Source organism: Triturus cristatus, chromosome 9 (assembly GCF_964204655.1).
Source record: "Triturus cristatus chromosome 9, aTriCri1.1, whole genome shotgun sequence".
Lineage (NCBI taxonomy): Eukaryota > Metazoa > Chordata > Amphibia > Caudata > Salamandridae > Triturus > Triturus cristatus.
In genome coordinates this window covers 354,555,406-354,577,290 of record NC_140592.1, presented here as the reverse complement: position 1 = coordinate 354,577,290, position 21,885 = coordinate 354,555,406, and the positions used below count along the sequence as shown (strand labels likewise).

Here is a 21,885-nt window from a genome sequence, read left to right as displayed (position 1 = left end):
TAGGAGTTTTATCAGAAGGTTCTGGACTCTGTCATGCGGAATCATAACTGAGCTGGTGGCCAGAATAACATGCCCTCATGTGCTGCCATGACCATTTGACAAGAATAGCATTGCCTCTATATTTGTTTCAACACCCCTCTTGGTACAAGATGATTACTGCACCTGTCTGCCAATTGAGGCTGGACACCGTGCACTGTTGGATGGTGACTCCTATTACTGGGCAATGTTGGGTGATGTCTTTGTTTACAACAAATACAGTGCAAGATGGTGTCTGCTCAACAAAAGGCTGAAACGGTTCAGATCTGAGAGGCGTTTTTTTTATGCAGAAATGCCGAGCTCCATGAGCACCTACAGATTTCTTTCAATCACATGCACATTTTCCCCTCTGCCTTATTTGCCAGATAAAAGAGAGAGAAAGTGCACTTACAACATACCGTGTGCTACATGATATCGGCTCCATTCACACGGTCACCCGGTAAGGAGCCGAAATCAAACTGTGGCAGGGAAAACAAGCTAAAAAACATGGCAAATTGTGGATTTCCAGCTTGTTTTCTGAGGCTTTGAACTGCAGATGTCCATTAAGGGGTCTGAAAACACCCCAGGATATCGGTACCAGCCTCAGCAAGCTTTTTCTTTTGGGAGGAGAGGGCTTGGGGCGGGGTGGGATTCAAAAGAACCCCGTGGGTACTTCTTGACACGAGGTTCAGCCCCTTCAGGCCCCGCCTCCTCCTCCAATGGTGAGATCGTTCTTCAAGTTGGCAGGTATGATACAGTGCATCGTGGAAATGCAGAAGTTAGGAATGATTCTGGCACTGATTAAGGGACAAAGTCAATTCATATGCAGTTCTGTTGAGTTGGGCTTGGCATGGGCATCTGCGCTGTAGGTCTATCCAACTGTGGAAGACAGTTGCACAAGCACAGTCAAATGTGGACCCACACCTTGGCACATACAAAGTGGGGCTGAGCCTAGGCGTGTGTGCCATTGTACAGCAGCAACTGTGCATGTACCAGCCAACAGAGGTCAACGCAGAAAAAAGTTATATTTTAAAACATTCTAAAATAGTATGTGTTAGTTGTTGCCTTGCCAACCTGGTAATAATAAGTAACTGGACTATCGCGGTTATAAAAATTCCACATTCTGAAATGTTTTGTGAAAACATCTTTGGGAACTATCAACATGCCATTTTAGTAATATCTTCTTTACAATGTGCTAGTACCCAGGTTTGTTTAACTGTCATGAGGCTGCTCACGCAATTGAAAGGATTGTAATTGAAATAGTAAATTGTATTGATATAACTCTTATCAACCCCTGCCCAGGCATTGAAATGCTTTGCTGCGTAGCACGTTAATCTGGAACCCATGATTAGAGGTTAATAGTTAGTAGCTTAGTATATTGTTTTCTTTTATTTGTGCATTAGTTGTGTTAGGTTTGTTCTCTTATTTTCTTTTTAGTTATTAGAGTTTAGAAATGGGATAAAAAGAATGGAATGGATTTGGAAAGGGAATTAGTAATTTGTTTTTGTAAGTAGTGGTCATGTGTGACAGTTAGTTGGGTGACATGGCTGAAAAAGGAGGGGAACATTTGAGAAGGATGTACAGAGTTGTTTATAGTAGTCAGAAAGGCTCGAATGAGTGAGAGACAGATGAGATGGGACAGAGGTTGACAAGAGGATTTTTTTTTATATCAAAAACCTGATGTTAACTTACACATAAACATATGCGCACATCACTTGGCATGGTTGCATTGGCTGGAAATAAACCTGCATTTAAATACCCATATGTGCATTGAAGCAGTAATATTTACATGGTCTTATGAGCACCTTTCTCTTGTGGTGAAGTATGCAATTTTCTTTCCTGACATTTCTTACATTTTAGCAGGCATAAACTCCTCTATATATGCAGCAATATGTACATCGAAGCAGCACTTATGAAAGTCCTAATATACACATATGTCTTGTGGAGTAATATAAATTTTTCTCCCAATATGAATGTATCTGCTTACAAACAGGAAGCATCCTGACACTGCACGCACCTTTTTCCCTCTTGAGGCGGAAGCCGGGAGGTCTCCTGTCTATCCCTGTGTTTTTAATCGCTTCAACTCGTTTTTATTAGCGTTTGTATGTGTACCTATATTTGCTCCATACCTGATCTTTGAGGTGTGCAGAGACCCCCCAGCGCCCAACAGCACCCAGAAGTCTACTCTCACCCGTCCTTGCTGGTCCGGTCCTGCTCTCGGCTGAGAACACCGGGCGCCGGTTTTGGCGGCCATCTTGGGTCGGGCTGGGTTGGGGACGCCATCGATCGCACTACAAAAACGGGCAGGGATGACTCCGCGCAGCGGACGCGATCAGCGGGCGCGCCGGATCTGCGCCGGAGTCGTGCCAGAGTCCTGCCCGTCTGCGCCCGTCCGCGACACGGCAGCGGACGGCGCAGCGGCAGGCTCTGGCCATAGGCTTACCTACTCTGCAGCGGATCTACTCTTATGTAACCTTAATACCGCTACCTGTCGGCATGTCTTTCCTGGCCGATTCAAAGGTAAATGCTGCTGTCCTGGTTGTGGATGGTATCCCAACATATACCGGGCTTCTGAGGGTTCCCGTCCGCTCCCTCCCAAACAGTTTAAGTGCTTATTGCTTAACACTCGCTCATTACATAGGCACGCTTTGGACATCTTTGAGCTACTTACCTCTGAGAACCCACTCTGTCTCTTGCTCACAGAAACATGGCTCTGTGAGTCGTCTAATCCTGACATTGCAGCAGCCTTTTCGCCAGAGTATATTGTATATAGACAGGATAGGACAGTGGGTAAAGGTGGTGGTGTTGCACTTGCAGTCCTTAGATCTTTTGCCTGCACAATTATTCCATCTCTGCCTATTTCTGGTTGCGAATCCCTCGCCTTTTCCATTGCACTCTCCCCGCATCAATCTTTTTCTGGGCTTCTGGGCTTCTGGTCTACAGACCTCCGGGTCTGCGGGGTTCCTTCTTCGACGACCTTCAATCTGCTATTACTGCTCTTTGCTTGAAGGTGGAAAACTGCATAATGTTAGGGGACTTTAACATCCATATGGACGTTGAGTTGGACAGTGAAGCGGTCAAAATCAAGGACATCACTGTTCCTCTTGGTCTAACTCCTTACATCTCAAGTGCGACTCATGATAAGGGTCACACGCTTGACCAAGTGTTCTCCACCTTTCCCCTTATTATGTCCCATCCCACCCCGGTTCTCTGGTCCGACCATTCTTTGATTAGCTTTTTAATTCAGGGCAGAAGTAAAACATCTCATATTAACCCAGACCACCTTAGGCACCCCAGACGACCTTTGCATAAAATTACCCTTGAGAATCTTGCTCAAGCGCTTCACGAATATCCCTGTATCCTATCCGGCCATTTGGAGAGGGACCTTGAAACTTTCCAGGAATGGTTAGTTGAAAGGCTTGATGATCTTGCTCCTCTTTCTACCCCCTCTTCATCTGTCAAGCGCAGTTCGGCTCCTTGGTTCTCTAAGTCACTTGCTCTGGCACGGCGTAACTGTAAGTTAGCCGAAAGACTCTGGCGGAAGCAATATGACCAAGAAGCTAAGTCTGCCTATAAACTATCTATTAAATCCTACCACTCTGACATTCTTGAGGCCAAAAAGAACTATTTTGCAAATAGAATTGAGTCTGCGTCAAATTCCAGTAAAGAAATTTTTACCATTGTTAAAGAGTTTATCTCTCCTAAATCCAGCATAGTCCAGCATAAGTTCTCCGAATCTTGGGTAAAGGAGCTGGCCTTTTTCTTTAATACGAAAATCAAATTGATTCAAGAATCTTTTCCACCAGCTGCCCCAAGTGCTTCATTGCAAGACTCCATTCTGATGACTTTACCTCTTGATTCCTGCCCCATTCTATCGGAGTTTCCTCCTTTATTGGAATCTAATTCTCTGGATCTTTTACTCAGGATTAAATCTGGCTCTCCGCTCGATCCGTGCCCGGCGAGCTTTTTAGCCAGGACTGCCAAGATTCTGAATTCCTTAATTTCTCCTGTTTTGAACCTATCTTTGTCCAGCGGCATTGTTCCACCAACCTGGAAGAAGGCAATGGTCGTTCCCCTTCTTAAAAAACCAGGCCTTGACCCAGAGATACATGCTAACTATAGGCCCATTTCTCTCCTGCCCAGCTTGGCTAAGATCGTCGAGAAGCACGTCCACTCTGTGCTTTCTTCCTTCCTTGAAGATCATGGGTTACTCCACTCTACCCAATCTGGCTTCCGCTCCAACTTGAGCACTGAGACCGCTCTCTTGGAAGTTAATGAAGCCATTAAGGAAGTTCTCGACTCAGGCGGAAGAGCAATGCTGGTGATGTTGGATCTGTCGGCGGCCTTCGACACCGTCCCGCATGAGGCCCTCTTGAGAAGACTTCACGAGATCGGTCTCAGAGGGAGGGTGTTGAGCTGGCTGAGATCTTACCTAGCGGGTCGTCGGCAAGTGGTCTGGGCCCCCCCGTACTCCGCCGAGGTGCCGCCTATGAATGTCGGAGTCCCACAAGGGTCGGTATTGAGCCCGACCCTTTTTAACATCTTCATGACTCCATTGGCGGTACTGGCGGAGTCGATGGGCGCCCAGATCATATCATACGCTGACGACACCCAGCTCCTCTTCACCTGCAAGAGGGGCATGGAGTTTGACGGGGAGAGCATACGTGGTTGCCTTGGGGCTGTCTTCAACTGGTTTCAGAGGAGCAGCCTCAAGTGCAACCCTGATAAATCCGAGGTGCTCTTCTTCGGCTGTCAGGCAGAACCGCCCTGGCAGGAATGGTGGCCGGTTTGCATGTCCCCCCCTTCCTCTTCCTCTTTGGTCGCTAAAAACCTTGGGGTCAAAATCGATAACACCCTGGCTTTGAAAACACAGATCACAGGTCTCACGGGTACCTGTTTTGGTCTGCTTAAAATGATGCGTAAATTCCTTCCTTTGCTTCCTTTAGCCCACAGGAAGCTGACAGTACAAGCTCTGATCTGTTCCAGGCTTGACTATTCAAATATCCTCTACCTGGGCTTGCCGGATTATCTCTTGCACAAACTCCAGGCCGTACATAATTCTGCGGCAAGAGCCATCTTCGGTCTACCCCGGCATGCCAGATCATCTGAGTTGCTTTCCTCCCTTCACTGGCTTCCAATCAAGAAGCGTATCACATTCAAAGCTCTTACACTGGCCCATAAGGCGCTCCATTCGGTGGGGGCTTCCTACATTCAGAAACGGCTTTCTTTCTACAAACCCACCAGATCTCTCCGGTCGGAAAATCTTGGCCTGGCAATGGTGCCTCCCATTAGGAAAGTCAGAATAGGTGGACGTTCCTTTAAATATCTCGCCCCCAAACTATGGAACTCCCTTCCTGTTGATCTCCGCCGCATTCCCAACCTGTTTGCCTTTAGAAAGGCTTTGAAAACCTGGCTTTTTAATCAGTAATTCTGTTATGTTTCTGTTGTCTTTTTCCTTTTCTCAGTAATGGGTCAGAAAGCGCCGGGACACTCCTTGGAGTAGCCGTGCGCTATATAAGATACCCATTAACATAACATAACTTCAATGTAGAATGACACATGTATAACAACTTTATCTCTATACCGTGAGAAGTATTGTTTGTTGTGTCTGAGTATACTGTTGTTGTACACTGTTGTGAGTATAGTTTTCATGTGGGGAAGAGCCAACTCTTGAGTAATCTCTTCAAGCTAAGATGGGTGTCAGTGGATCCTATGTGTGTGGGTAGTGAATTCTGTAGTTTGGCTGGTTGAACAGAGAAAGATGTCCACCCTTTTTTTAGGTCAAGCCTGAGCCAGCGCGCATGCGCTGCTCTGCGAAGCTTCTTGTAAGCACTCTAAACTACTATGTGTGGGTGTGACTCCTCCCACACATTTGATTGGCTTTTGCATGTATCTTTCAATAATGAAAGCATGCAAATGGCTAAAGGCAGGTACATGTCCCACCTCTTTTTTTAATGTTCACTCCCACAGCATTTTGCTCTCGGGAGCAAGCAGCGGCGCGCAGGGTGGCAGCTGCATTCCTCGTGGCTCAGGTTACCGTGCTTTCTCTTTAGCTTGCAATCAGTGTCCTGTTTTTTAAAGCAGCCCGGCACCCGGATTTCATCATTAGCATTTGCTTGTTCATTAATATGGCGCCGGCTTCACTCGCAGCCACACACATTTTTTATGCCGATCCACTTCCTACCACTGCACACACATATGTTTTATATACGGGGGCGCAGCGCTTTGTTTCAGCGCAGCACCCACTTTAATTCAATCGCTCACGGTTCAGCTTAAAAAAAAACTGCGGTGCTGCCGATCCACTTCCTGCCACTGCACACACATATGTTTTATGTATGTGGCCACCACGTTCACCTTTAAAAAACAGGAGCTGCACTAGCGATCCACTTCCTGCCACTGCACACACATGTTTTATGTACTTGGGTGCTGCGTTCACTTTTAAAAAACAGCAGCGATGCTGCTGATCCACTTTGTGCCACTGCATGTCTTTCACGCTGCAAATCAGACTGTGCACTTTCTAAGACTAACAGCTGGGTGAGAGTTAGCCCTACAGGACCGAGCCTCCGACTCCAGTACCATTGCATCTGCTGTTGACTCCTTCCAGGGCCTTGGCTCGCACACGTCTCTTTCCCTGTGCACCGAAGAATGGAGAGGCCTGGGGGCACAGTTCCGTACTGATAAAGTTACAAAAAGCTGTTCTGTGGAGCAGCGAGCCCAGGCCCGGGATACTTACATACTTGGGTCTGTACTTTGAAGCCATGGGGTGTTAAAAGATTACAGTTTTTTCTACTTTTAACTTTTATCCATGAAGCTCTGCACTGATAACACTTCTGGTGGCTGACTTACTGTTTCCATGGAGGAGACGTCATCTTGGAAGTAGCAGGAAACGGACGGAATGGAAATATACATCTTTGCTAAGATAGAGTTGTTGTTACTCAGCCTCTACTTCAAATGGTTTCCTCCGCCCCGTTGGCTTCTTTCTGCTTTCCATTTTATCTCTCTGGCTCCTCCGCCATCACTCTCTTTTCAGGCAGAGTATCAGGGCTCCATGTACACGAATGTGAGAGGACAACCGCTAGAAACAGTTTATATCTGAAAAGGCAAATGTCCAGGTTAAGTGCAAAGGAGATGTAGCATTCAGTGAAGGACAGCCAGACGTTTGGATTCAGTCATGGGAGGCTTCTAATGTGTGTCTGTGATTGGCAAGGGGTCACTGAGAAGTTTGTATTATTTGTTCACAGCCTTAAGAAGCAATACATATCTAGGTGCAATGTTATTAATAGAACACCTGTGTTCTTTTGCAGTCCTCTCTCAGTGGGTTTTAATTCTTTAAGCATGCTCATTTGGTTTCATAAAGCCCCCAATACAAATCAAATCCATTTGGTGTTCTAAGACAAAATTGATGTTAAAAAATGTTCAGGCTTATTCAGCTTCTTCTCACCGCTTAAGTAATTAGGGGCTGGAGAAACAGTGTTTATATTGAAATTGAATTGAGTTTTAACAGAGCATTTGCAATGCAATAGGTCTCGCATTACTAAACATTTGAGTTAATGGCATCGCAAATAATAATGCCAATAGCTCAAACCTTTAGTAATGCGAGACCTATTGCATTGCAAATGCTTTTTTTTCTTGAAAGCAGGACATTTGAGGCAGAGAGACATTCTTGAGCATAGGTTCATTTGTTGTATGTATTTTTTTATTTTCTTCTTGATAAAAAGTGGTCATTGGCTATATTTTGTTTGCGTCTGATACAAAGCAGCTTAAAGTGATTGCCCCAAGAATCTGGAACCCATTACCTCCTGAAGCCAGTATGAATCATATTCTTCAAAAAATAAGTCAAAGAACTCCTTATGAACACATTTCTTCCCGCAATCCCAAGATTCTATTTTCCTCAGTCGCTCGCATGACTATTTATCACCGGCTACCTTAGTGCATCCATCTTAGCAGTACTGACATTACCTTCCTGCTTCTAAGCACTGCCTGGTACTTGCAGTTGTCTGAACTATGATATTATGTTGTTATTAGTGCCAGTACAATGATATTCAGTTGTTATTAGTTTATCTCCCCTTCTCTCTGAAGTGTACCCTCCCTTTTTTTGTGTGGTACCTTCTCCTGCTCTTTGCAGTGAATTTGATATTACTGTTTCTACTACTCTGCTCCCTGTAAATTTGTAACACGCTCTGATTCCCGCAAGGGTCATGTTCGCGCTATAAAAAACTATTTAAATAAATAAAAGTTGATCTTCTGGCAACTGGTAACCAGGGTAGCACCTCAAAGCAGGGGAGACGTGTGTTTGTGGCTTTACATGTAGGAATAGTCTAGTGATTGTGTTCTGGATTCTGTGGATTCTTCTCATGGGTGACAAAGGTGAGCCATGATATAGACCATTGCAATCCAGTTTTGATAGAAGATAAGAGATGGTAGAGTGAACCTTGTGAGGGAATTCTAGATGCAGGAAGAGGCATCACAGTGTTTTAATTGTCAGAAAGATTGATTTGGCTACCTTGTCCACTTGTGCATTTATTGACAGCTTGGCCTCCATGGTAATTCTGGGATTTCTTACTTCCTTAGATATTGTTTTTGACGGTCCTAGAGCAGAGAGGGTCATAGGATTTCCAGTTGCCACAGTAAAGTATTTCAGTTTTGGAGGCATTCAGTTTGAGGTGGCTTCTTGTCATCCATTTGTTAATGGCAGGGAGGCAATTGAAGATTTCTTCCAATGGCCTTTGGGTTTTCCAATTTCAGAAGTATCTGTATGTCATCTGCATAGTTATAACAGGTGGAGTCAAAACCATTGATCAAATCTGGTAAAGATTTCATATAGATGTTAAAAAGCATGGGTGAGATGATTTAGCATACTCTAATGCTGTATGGTGTCGAAGAGAGAGGAGGAGCATGAATAATATTTGTTTCTGTTATGTAGGTACGGTGGTACGGTGGGATCCAAGCAAGAGCTGTACCCTCTATTCCAGCTTCCTCAAGGTTTCTATATGATACAAATGAGAAAGTCATAAGCTCATGCAAGTACAGCGTTGAAGCAGCATTGAGTCGTGTCACGCCAAACACCTGATGATCTATGAAATGTGGAGATCATGAGGTGGGAAATGCACAGTCAACTCTAGGATTCAATGGGAAGCCAGATCTACTAAATTAGCACAATATTCACTATATAAAGCTTGGAATTATATTGCTAAATGAAACCAGGTGCAAACAATGGGCAAGATATGGTATTTACATGTGTAAAGTATGTATTTTGTAAGAAATTACATAATTGATGTGGCTTACTCATGGGTGTAAAAACTGGTTCTGGGCTGTATACCTTGAAGACAAACCTCACAGAAGACAACACTTGCTCGCCTTTGTGCTGTTGCACAATACTTGCCCTCACGCTGAAATATCATTTTTAATGCAAGCTCATGCAATTCCATCAACAGTGTGTGACTCTTAGTAAATAAGGCACTAGACAATTTTCTGCCATATGAGGCAATGCAGAGTTGTGTATTTGCACAAGGAGCTGTCCTGCCCATTTTTAGTAAGTCAGGGTCTTGGGTTTTGCAGACTGGAACAGTTCTTTTTAAAAGACACAACATTTGAAGCTTTTTAAAATGAATAATATTTTTGTGAAGATACCCTTTCCATTAGTTGTGTTAATTGTCTTAAAATGTATCAAGGGTGTAGGTTTTGTGAGAAGAATGGAGCCAGGTGAATGAAATGGGGGGCAGCTGTGCTTCCCTTCCCGGCAAGGTTTATGACAATACTTCATTCACACTGCTCATTGTATTCCACGTATGTTGTCCTGGGTTAGTATATCAAATTAGGGCCCATTCTCTGGCTGGAGAACATTTGGCAGGAAGTGCTGGAAGGGAGCGCTAGCCACAAAGGTGCCTTGTTTGTGTTCAACAAATCCTCTTTCAACGTGTCTCACAGATTACTGCACACGATTCACCTGTCCTGTGTGCCAATTTCCACCCTATACCACGTGTCCCTTGATCACCTTCCGTCATGTGTCAAATGCTCATCGTGTCCCATATGTCATATATATATAGACCGATGCACATTGCTGATAGTGACGGCTATTTCTTTAGAAGATGATTTCGAATTTTGTTTTAAAACGGGGGTTCTGGGGGTCGCGCTCCAGCCAAGCACCAGCGGTGATGAGGCGCATGTTGTCAACTTTAGAGACTCTTGTGGATCACATCAATATATATATTTATGTATATATACATATACATTTTTATATATATATATATATATACATATATATACATATCAACACACACACACATATATATATATGCATATATTTATATATACACACACACACACATATATATAATATTTTCTAACTACTTAATGCATCAGAAGCTAAGAATAAAGTAAGGGATTATTACCAGCAATGTTATTAAATTCGTTTACTTGTAAGTGCCACATTTTCAGATTCTTTATACGATACAGTATATTAAAAAAGCAATATTTCCAAAATATTCTTCCTATCTATTCAACACACACATCATTCACAGCTCTCAGATTTTGCTTTTAGGTGCCATATTTTTCAGACCCTTTATAAAATACGGTAATATGAAAAAATGTAATACTTTTAAAATTGTCTTTCTATCTTTTCAATACTCACATTATTCACAGCTCTAAGGGTCTCCTACATATAGATAGTTCCATTGAATACTTTTGTGCCCTCCCTAAGAAAACCTATCAACGTGTAGATTTTCTCTCAGCTGGCGCAATCTAATTATTTTTCTTGCTCACTAATGCTGTAAGGAGACATTGTAATGTAAGAACGCATGGTTTGTAAACTTGACCAATATTGCAAGTTCACATGTATGGTTAATAAATGTAACTATAGGATGCATTTGCTTTTGATCCCCCCATTTGTTTGCATGGCATTTTCTCTTCATAGCACACATAGGTGGTGGTCAATAGCATTGCCTGCTAATGACCAACTCACCAATCCTGCAGAGTTGTTAATCAAGTCTGCATTAGTGAGCGTGAAGCAAAACAGTTCCCAATCGGATGATGCCATATTAAATTGAGATGGCTCTGGTTGTTAGTAGGGATGGGCGGAACTCGGAATTACCTAAAAACTCTGCGAGATTATGTGGAGTTCCACGAGCCGAGTAGTACGGTATATCATGCTGCTCACACTGAATTTTAGCTCCGGGAGCTTGTCCCCCGCTGTAAGATTAGCATAAACAACACCACACAGCATGCCAGAGGGCACTGCTTTTGCCTATTGCCCGAGTAGATTTACTACTTGAGTGGCAACTTGCTCAATGTGAGCAGTAGCTTTCTCAATGCTAGCAGTAGCAAGCTACTGTGACCGTTCGCATTGAGAAATCTCACCTGGAGGTGTTCTAGCCCTCGATTTTCTACCTGATGCTCGCCAACTTAATGTTGCCGAGCCATGTACGAAAAAAACTCAGCAGCAGTTGGCGTAGTTGTTTTGAAACTCCATGCTCCAAGCGGAGTTGGGCAAAACTCCACAAACTCCACCGAAGGAGCTGAGTTTACTGCCCGCCCCTAGTTGTCCGGTACTGCAGTCAAATAAGTTATGGACATGCACAAAACTGTGTTGGTGCTTTTTTTGTACACCTTAGCTCTCCTGCAATAGCCTGTGGTGTGATTTGTTACTGGTGATGCAATAAAAGGTTTGGGTGTTGAATGAGTCGACCGGATCTCATCTTCAGAATACTTATTCTTCAGCGACAACAATTAACAAGCACCGCCGTTAAACTGTGTATTTTTTGTTTCTTTTGCAGTGATATGCAGTTACAGGGGATGCCTACCCCAAGGGTTGGTCTTGGAAATTGGAGAGACGGTTCACATCCTGGAAAAGTTTGAAGGTGAGTATGATTTGCTGCCAGGCTTGCGGCTATTCATCCAGCTGTCATAGCGAATGTGGCCATCTAAACTAGGATGGAGTGTGAAGATGTGAAAAAACATTAATCCCAACAATGAGCATTTATTCGCATTTAGATATATGTTATAGCCTAAATATATGTGTTAAACAAACATCCAACATCAGACATTTGAATTGATGAGTACAAATGTCCAAACATTGTATAGACCAGGGGTATCCAATGAGTCAGTAATTTGCCACTGCCCGCTAAGTAGCTCATGGACATCAAACTTATCACAGTACCTCATTCCGATGGTCCTAGGATGAGTGGTGCGGTCTCCCTTTTATTGCCATTCAATTCCAGATCCTTGGTTTGGCATTTACTCAAAACAGTGGTGACTGGTTATGTTGCAGACTGTCACAAAGTTATTCACACTTTGTATAAGTGCAGGCTTTGAAAAGTGGTGGAGCCAGTAGTAATTACGGCAGTGTCATACTGCGGGAGTGCAAATAAAAGTATCCAGGCTGGGCTGCAAGCAGCTCAGGTGCCAAAAACAGCAGGGTCCTAGCGATAGGTTAACTTACTCATTGGATGCTGGAGATGGGTGTGCCAGTGTGTCTGTATATATGTACGTTAGTGTGTCTGTGAAAGTAAATGTGCATCTGGTGACGTTCCATGGCAGATAGTTTATTTCCCTGTTATCTGGTGTTACCCCTGGCATAAGTAGTCATTGCTGGCACATTGGCGTCTATTCCTGTTATAATAGCGGCCATCTCTTGCAAAATCGGGGTCCTGGTATTACAGTGAAACCTTTTGACACTTATGGGCATCCTTAGACCAATCATGGCCTCCCAGCACAATAGAGGCCACCCTTACCATATTTTAAGCTGTCTTTACATAATCATGCTCGCCCCTGTGGTATTAGTGCCCATTCCTAGTATTATAACAGCTGCCCTTAATATATTACCGGCATCCTTGGCATATTGTGGGCATCCTTTGCTCATTAAGGGCATGCATTGCTTTATGGTGTCCTTCCCTGGCATGTGATGAGAATATAGGGGTATGTGAAAAAAAGGTCAACACAGGGGCATGTGAAGAGAAAACTGGTTATGTGAAATGGTTGTAAGTGTGAGCATTTGATGAAAATGACCAGCTGCTATTTAAGGACCAAACATGTGTTTATGTAAACAAATAGTTTTCCAGGAAATGTCAACATATTTGTATATTTAGAAAATAATCAGCTGATGTTTCGGGGGAAATGTTTGCATTACAAAAATATATTTACAAAGCACCTCCACTGGCTACTACTAGAAGCACATCTCAGTTTCAGCATTGTCTTCATTACAAAATGTAAATTTGATGCTTGTATAGCGCACTACTCACCCGCAAGGGTCTCAAGGTACTTGTACGAATACCGCTGTGGAACCCATCCTGGCTTTCACAGTGAGGCATCCACTCCTAGGCACCCCCAAGGTGGAGGCCAGGCATCCTTAGCGTTGTGGGGGCCATTGTGGAGATTAAGCAAGCTATTGCCCAGAGTTGTACTCCATGATTGGAATAGGCACCAAGGCGAGAATTATCAGGTCTGTGGAATTTTTGAGCCCAAGACCCGCCGAGGCAGGGAATTGAACCCTGGTCCCAGGCTAGACCTCTGCAGCAGGGTCTGCCGCTCTAATCATTGAGCCACACTTCTCCACAAACGAGGCGAAAAGCTCAGGGCTCCATGCTACCTGCAAGAATAACACCACACCACAGGGAGAAAGAAACTAACAGGAAGAAAAGTGAGACTGACACTAGAGGTCCTAAAAACAAAGAAAACCAAGATTGCCAAACAGGCTTTTCGTGCCTATCTACTAATAATTGAACACAATTTAAAAATCATAACAAATCCAAGCTTTCTTTCCTTTCCGGAGTAACTTTAAAGAACACCTTTTAATTTTTTTTAGGTCTTGGCTCTAGACAGCACGCATGGACTGTCTCCAAAAGAGATCTGTTGTATGTACTTTGGGGGCTTCAGCCCGCCCATAGGCTTGCCATTGTAGCTCTCTTATTCTTTCTGCCCATTTGTTCATGGCATGCATTTGTCATGCCTCTTCCTCTGTTTACTCCTCCTCAAGAGCAGGGACCAAGTACACAATCCTTCCACTGGCCCTCATTTTATTACCAATGGAAGAGCTTATTTTTTCTTTGTTTACCAGCCTTTTTCAGGAGCCCTATTGTTTCCATTCACTCTAAGCACCGTTTATTTGTTTTTTTAAATTATCCTGTCCTGCTTTACATTCGCATCCGTCAGTTATTGGTAGCGCATAGGGAAAAGGCAGGGCAACGGGTCACGGCGGTGGGGTGGTTTTGCCATGGTAGTGTGTCACGCAATTACAAAAACTTTGTGCTGGTGGTGTAAGTTTGCTGTTTCATCGCACACCACGCAGCAGCACTACCATGAAGTTCTGTGAGGTGTCGCTTTCCACAGCTTTCCAAGGTACATTTTTTTTCTTTTTTTTGTGGGTTGCCTGTTGCTTGCTTGCTTGCTTCGTTGTTGTTGTTTGCCCCTCTTTTCCCGCCCGCATTCATGCTGTTGTCCCATCCCTAACGCCCTCCTTCTGCATTGTGATTCTTGCCCCGTCTGTCTCCACGACGCTCCCACATTTTGTAGCTTGCTCCATCTCCTTGTTCGCCGTGGGCCCTGGGATCCTGAGAAGCAGCAGGGGACTCGACATCAGAAATCCGCCCAGAGCGCAGACAGAAAAACAGTCTTAGAAGAGAGTGTGGGTATGCTTATTATTAGAGCATTGCCAGTGACACATGTAAAGAGGCTTTTTTTGGGAGAGCAAAGGTGGGGGTGCTTTATAGAGCAGTAGCATATATTTTTTAATGCATGTCATTTTGGTTTTCCCTTCTTCTTTGGAGTACGGTGCTAGAAATGTGGAACTGGGAATACCAAGATCCATGCAACTTGTGTAAGGAAAACAGCGCTGCCTGGAAATTCCAAGCCAGTGCTGCAAACATCAGGCCCTTTTTGTGACTATTCTGGTGTTGTAAAGAATTTCTTGTGCAAACGAGAAGTGCTTGGGAAACTTTTGGTCCCGCTTTCTTTCTTGCCAATCAAAGGATATGAAATGTAACAGTAGTTGTATGTCTCCAAACTCTGTATTTTACTGCTTGTTTCCAAGTAAAATATATGTAGTTAAGTGGTAATTTATACATGTTCACACTCTCAATGACTGTAAAATGCTCAGTGAAAAGCACAGAACATCAGAAGATCATGATTCTGTTTAATTAACCCCATTTTCATTATTTGTAAGACTCAGATTCAGAAAGCTTAAAACAATGGGGCCATCTGATGAATACTTAACAGTAGGTCACAAAACAAAACCAAGGCCCCTTTTAACTAATGAGCATGAGGGCATACTTGTTGTAGAACAAAATTGCGAAATAATAGTTTGGCTTGTTTGTTTTCCTTGGATGGCTACTGTAAGATTAAAGGTGGTGTTTACTTACCTTCTAGTGACTGATTAATGTCAGTCAGATCCATTACTACAAAATATAAAGGGTACCCACTCTCTTCATAAATAAAGGTATATAATTTACAGAGCAAGGAATCACAGGTTATTCGTGGCCTTGTTCTCCCATTGTATTCACTTCCCTTTTAGCTCATCATTCAATTACTCTATTTCCTCTGTTTCTGCATTTGGAACTTAAAATGATAAAGAACTGAAAGTTAAATGTAAAGTGCCCCACTGTGCATGCAGCTACGGTCATGATTTATAAGTGCATAAAATAAATAAATAAAACAGAACACAGTCACCTGACAAAGACACAAATATGGAACAATTCGAATATGAATATATAACTAAAAACAAAAATAACCAAGATTTGGAGAAGGTGGCTCAAACCTTTATGATACATGACATATCATTATAACAGCTGTGGGTATAACCAAATGTGCACCACTTAGAAAAGCTTTACAGTCAATACTCACTTGTATGAGATCCTCAGTGCTATAGTACCATAATACAGAGTTTAAAATTTTCTTCTCCAAATATATCGTAGTCAGAATATCGACTACCAAAATATTTTGAAGATAAGCATATATAGACAACTATACATTCCCTATTGTTAAATTCACATATATGAACCTTCATTGTGTATTTATATATACATACACACTGAAAAAAACAAAGGTTACAGGGGCGTTATAGTTAAGCTCAGATTTCACTAATACAAAAACCAGAGAAAATGTCATTAGTTATAGTTACCTGAGCTATCTATAACACCCTGCAATGCACTCCTTATGACCTCACATATTATATCACCCATGACATGGTCAGTGACATCACTGATGTCATCATCTAGTGAGTGTACGTATTTTCAAAGCATTTATGATTGTTAAACATATACACTAACCTACTACAAAAGTTAAATTAGTGTACTAGGTGCACTACTACTGAGTGATACTACTTCTAGCATATATTATGTGAGTGGCTGTTTGACTGTGTGTATCCTTGTGTGTATGGGTGTGTGAGTAGCTGTGTGGGTCAGTGAGCTGCTGTGTGTGTGGTGAATTGGTGATTGGGTGGGTGTGTCAGTGGCTGTATGGGTGAGTGAGTGGGGGTGTGAGTGGCTCTATGGGTGGGTAAGTGGGTGTGTAGTGAATGTATGGGTGAATGAGTGGGTGTCTGAATGGCTGTATGAGTGAGAAGTGGGTGTGTAAGTGGATGTATGGGTGCATGAGTGGCTGTTTGAGTGAGTGTTTGGGTAAGGGAGTTGGTTTGTGAGAGGCTGTATTGGAGAGTGAGTGTCTGTGTGAATGGCTGAATGGGTGCATGAGTGGGTGTGTGAGTGACTGTGTAGATAATAAGTGGGTGTGTGAGTAGCTGTATGGGTGAGTGTGTGGCTATGTGATTGTTTTTATGGGTGAGTGACTGGTTGTATGAGTGGCTGTATGGGTGAGTGAATGGTTGTGTGAGTGGCTGTATGAGTGAGTGAGTGGGTGTGTGAGTGGCTCTATGGAGGAGTGAGTGGGTTTGCAAGTACTAGTATGGGTCTGTGAATGGTATGAGTGGTTGTGTGGGTATCTGAGTGGGTGTATGAGAGGTTGTATGGGGTGTAAATGGGTCTGTGAGTTGTTCTGTGGTTGCTGTCATCAGTGATGTCATTTGAGATGTTATCAGGGATGTCATTAGTGATTTCACTAACCATGTCATGAGTGAATTAATACGTGAGATCATAAACAGTGCATTGCGGGGGCATATGTTATAGTTAGCTCAGGTAACTATAACTGCTGACTTTAACTGCTTTATTTTATTTATTTATTTTAATAGTTTTCTATAGCACAAGCAGGATCATTGCTGGTGGCAGATCACTTTACAAAATTACAGAGTAGTAGAAACAATAATATCACATGCACTACAAAGTGCAGGATAGGGTAGTACACAATAAAAAAATTAAAAAAAGAAGGGAGGGCATGATTTACCATGTTTAGACAGCAGGGCAAATAAACCAATAACAACCAAATATCATAGTTCTGTCACTAATAACAACATAATATCATAGTTCAGACAACTGCAAGTACCAGGTAGTGTTGAGAAGCAGGGGGGTAATGTCAGTACTAATTGGATGAGTGCACTAAGGTAGCCAGTGATAAATAGTCATGCGAGTGACTGAGTAAACTAGAATATTGGGAGCTAGGGAAGAAATGTGTTCATAAGGAGTTCTTTGACTTCTTTCTTGAAGGATATGACTGATGGATTTGTTCTGACTTCTGGAGTTAATGTGTCCCAGATTCTTGGGGAAATCCCAGAGAAATATCAGTGGTAGGTTTTCTTCTTGTGGAGTCTCTGAGGTTTCAGAAGAAAGGTGTTGGAGCTTCTGAATGATCTAGAGCCCCCTTGGTTTGAGCTTCTGGACGAGATATCTAGATGTATTGTAGTGGAGGGCTTTATGCATCATTGGGGCAATTTTTTGCTGGATTCTTGCTTTGTAATGGAGCTAGTTGAGGGCATTGAGACCTGGGGTGATGTGGTTGTATCTATTTGAGCTAGTGATGAGTTTAGCGGCAGAGTTGAGCGAGGCCTTTAAAGAAGCCAGTTTGGACCTTGGTAGTCGAGATAGGGCTGCACTACCATAGTGCAACCTGGGAATCACTAAGGCTTGTATTGCATGCTTGAAGTCATTGGGGGGAGGAAAGGTTTACATTTTCTTAAAATACTAATTTGCTGATTTGTTCTTTGGTGGCAGCACTGACATGCATCTGCATGTTGAGATTCTTGTCAAGAGTTACGCCCAGTGATTTTACAGAGTCAATGATTTGTGGAGTGCAGTTGAGGGCTGTATGCTGTTTCAACCATTCTTTGATGAACAGTGACTGGTTTGGTGGGCGATTAGTAGTTCAGTTTTTGGAGTATTTAGTTTGAGGTGATTAGTTGCTAGTCAGTTTTGAGTTGTCTTTAGTGTTGTGTTGAGGGAACTGATGTTTCTGGGGAAGAGACGTTTACGTATAGTTGGTTATTATCGGTGTACATGTGATAGTGGATGTTGGAGGAGCTCAGAATTTCTGCTAGAGGCTCCATGAATAAGTTGAAGAGAGTGGGTGAAAGAGATGAGCCGTGTGGGACCCCTAATGTGATCGGCATGGTCTGCGATAAAGAGTGATTAAGCTTGACTATTTGAAACCTGTTTTGGAAATAGGATGAGAACCAGTTAAGGCCCATATGGTGTTCCAAAAGGTCTAGGAGGTTTACATGCTTAACCTTATCGAATGTAGATGATAGGTCAAGGGGGACAAAGAGACAAGCTTGGTTCTGATCCAGCATTTTTAGTGCATCGTCCACAATGTATGTCATAGCTGCCCTGCACGGAAGCTAGATTGAAATTGGTCTAATAATTGGGGTTCATCATTGTGTTTACAGAGTTGTTTGTGAACATATTTTTCCAGGAGTTGGAAGTTGTTAAGGTCAGTTTGACCACTTTTGTTTTTTTCAGGTTGAGAGTAACTTGACCGGACTTTAGGCAGTCAAGGATGGAGCCTTGAAGGAGGGAGGCATTAACAATCGTGGTCCAGATTGAGAGTATTGTGGGTATGATTTCCTTGAAGAATTTAGAGGGGAGATGGTCATTGAAATGGTTTGAGGCAGTGGTTCCCAAACTTTTGACTTCTGGGGACCCCCACTTAATTATTACTGGAATCCGGGGACCCCAACTGAATCATTATTCGAATCCGGGGACCTCCCATGAGTCATTACTGGAAGTCGGGGACCCCGGCCTAAGCAACGTTGATGATTTGAACCACTAAACAATGCACAAATATACAAAAAAGCATTCATCAAACAAAAAACACAAATTGCACATTTTATTTAATTAGAAAACATATAAATAAAAAAGACATCAAAATTTAATTTTAATAGATTGGTTGGAGTTTTTCTAAATTCAATTGAGGCCATTCAGCTCCATACTATATTCAGTTTGATATACTTGCACTGCTCTCACAAATTAATCTGAGGATACTAATTTAATTTTTAGCCTCCCATTTCAAATTCCTTCACATTTACACGATGTTTTAAAATGTTCAATTGTACGTTTAGCATCTTTATATATCTACACTTTATTAATCTGTTAATATTATTTGATTCTCAAAGTAGTCGCGGACCCCCTGAGGACGCTTCGGGACCCCCAGGGGTCCCCGAACCCCAGTTTGGGAATCACTGGTTTGAGGCATTCAGCCATATTAAGATTTTATGAATGGTGTCTTCATTGAAGTTTCACAAAGAGTTCCATGAGGTGTTGTTTTGGGGTAAATGCCCGGTAGAACACGCTGGAATGGTAGGCCTGGGAGCAGAGGGGCTGGGTTGAGGGGGGGAGAGAACATTGTTTCAAGGCTTTCTGCAGGTCATTTCTCATGGATTCTGCCTTCTGAAGAAAGAAGGAGGCAAATTCCTCACTATTTAGTAGTGAATTGGATTCAGCCAGTGACTGATCGGATGCACAGTTTGATTGTGCTTTTATGAGATCACCAATTTTTTCCATCGGCTACTGGCTTGATCTAGTTGGTTTCTGAAGAAATTTGCTTTTGAGATTCTGATGTTTTTGTAGTATCTGCTCCTCAATAATCTCAAATGCTTGAGGTGCTCAAGGGACGGTCCAGATCTCCATTGATGTTCGGCTAGTCTCAAATTGCGTCTTTCTGTGTTGAGACTACCATTGTGCCACAGTTTAGAGAATTTAGTGGGCATTATTTTTAGTTTGAATGGTGCGATCGAGTCAAGAACAGACTTAATGGAGCAACTGTAGTGATTTCTAAGATCAATGACATCTGAGAGCTCTCCAGTGGAAGACAAGATGTTGTGACTGAGAGAAGTCAGATCATTCCCGTCGATGTTGTGCATGTTCCTTTTCCTCATTCTGGGCTTGGATTGCTGAACTGTGTTGATTATCAAAACGTCTGTGATGAGGAATGTGATGCTGTGGTGGTCAGTCCAATCACAAGGTAGGATAGATTCCAATTGAATTGAGTTGGGCTTAGCAATGATAAGATGTAATGTTGATCCTTTGTTGTGAGTAGGTTTGTCACAGAATTGTGTCAGGTTCAGGGCTGCAAGAAAGGTTTTGAAGCTGTTGACTGCTGGATCATTCAGGTCATTCCAATGTAGATTGAAGTCTCTGAGGAAGATTTAAGCGCAAAACTGATCCACGTTTGTTCCAATGGTTTTCATGATTTGTTCTTGGTCTTGTACGAGTGAAATCTGAGCCTAACTATAATGGCCCTGTAACATTTGGTTTTAAGTGTGAATATATATATATATATATATATATATATATATATATATATATATATATATATATCTCCATTTCAAATCTCTTATCGCAAGAGAAGAAGTGTGAACTCCAGGCGAGGTAAATATTTACTCATTTCATTAAAGCGTGTCAGTTCTCTGATGCGTTTCAGCTGATCCCAGCCTTTTTCAAAGTTACACTGGCCTCTAGCCCACATCTTTTTAAAGATATAGCACATCATAGATATAGAAGACATAATTCATTTTGTCTTTTTTCTTATCTCATCTATTCACTATGATATTACAATATGTATTTTTTTACAGTTTTAAACAATTTTTGCTATTTTAATTTTTTTCTCTGACTCATTTGCAAAAGAAAAATCTTAACACTCATTAATACATAATTCAATGTGTGCAAAAGTTTGACATGGGATCTCAGAGGTCCAGATAGGCAAAGCTATGTCTCAGGCCAGTGCCCTAATTCAATGTCATCCAACTTAAATTCACTAATACGTGAAGATCTTCTAAAACCCACTGTATGTCAGCTCAATTACTTCTAATCATTCCCTCTGTGAGACTTCAAATGTACTAGGAGAGATATGAATAAATGGGAATCATTTAAACTTTTAGAAATAAATATATATCCTATAAAATATCTTCAGGTAAAACCACATGCGACATAATATCAATAGATATATAAATTCATTTCTTCAATATATTATACTCTGTAGAAAAGGGTTTCTTCCTGTAACGTAAATACTAATAATATAATTTGATAATATCTACAACATCAATTCATCATACAAATCCACTAATTTCATTAATAAATAAGTCAACATCATCCAGAGGGAAAGTATTAACAGGGAATACTTTGGTAGCAATACCAGATTAAAAGCACTACTCCATCTGCTTTGTAATATAAGAGCAAGCTTATACTTTTATAGCACTTAGAGAAGAAAGCACTCTATTATCAGTAGTCAACCCAAATGGACTTCCAACTTCTCATCTTTGTTTAACCCAGCTGGGAATATTGTGTGCAGGTCTAAGATGTATCTTGACTCTAAGCGTCTCAGGTTAATCACCCTATTACCTCCTCTTGCATTTGGGGCGACTCTGTCTACCGCAAAGTAATTCAGTAATCCTGGATCACTCTCATGTTGATCATAAAAATGCCTAGCCACCGTGTAGGTAAAATCATGATTTCTAATTGCCTGTTGTTGTTCCAGAATACGCTTCTTCAGTGGAAAAAT

The 21,885-nt window shown here is 42.2% G+C and overlaps 1 protein-coding gene across 3 annotated transcripts in view; it reads left to right on the top strand.

Moving 5' to 3' along the window:
• The window catches only part of DOCK3 (dedicator of cytokinesis 3), a 1,365,978-nt gene that overhangs the window by 334,206 nt on the left and 1,009,887 nt on the right, over positions 1-21,885 (top strand). For all 3 annotated transcript variants that reach the window (XM_085625129.1, XM_085625128.1, XM_085625127.1), the window contains exon 2: positions 11,787-11,870. In XM_085625129.1, coding sequence (XP_085481255.1) covers positions 11,787-11,870 — 84 coding nt within the window. The remainder of the gene's footprint in view (positions 1-11,786; positions 11,871-21,885) is intronic.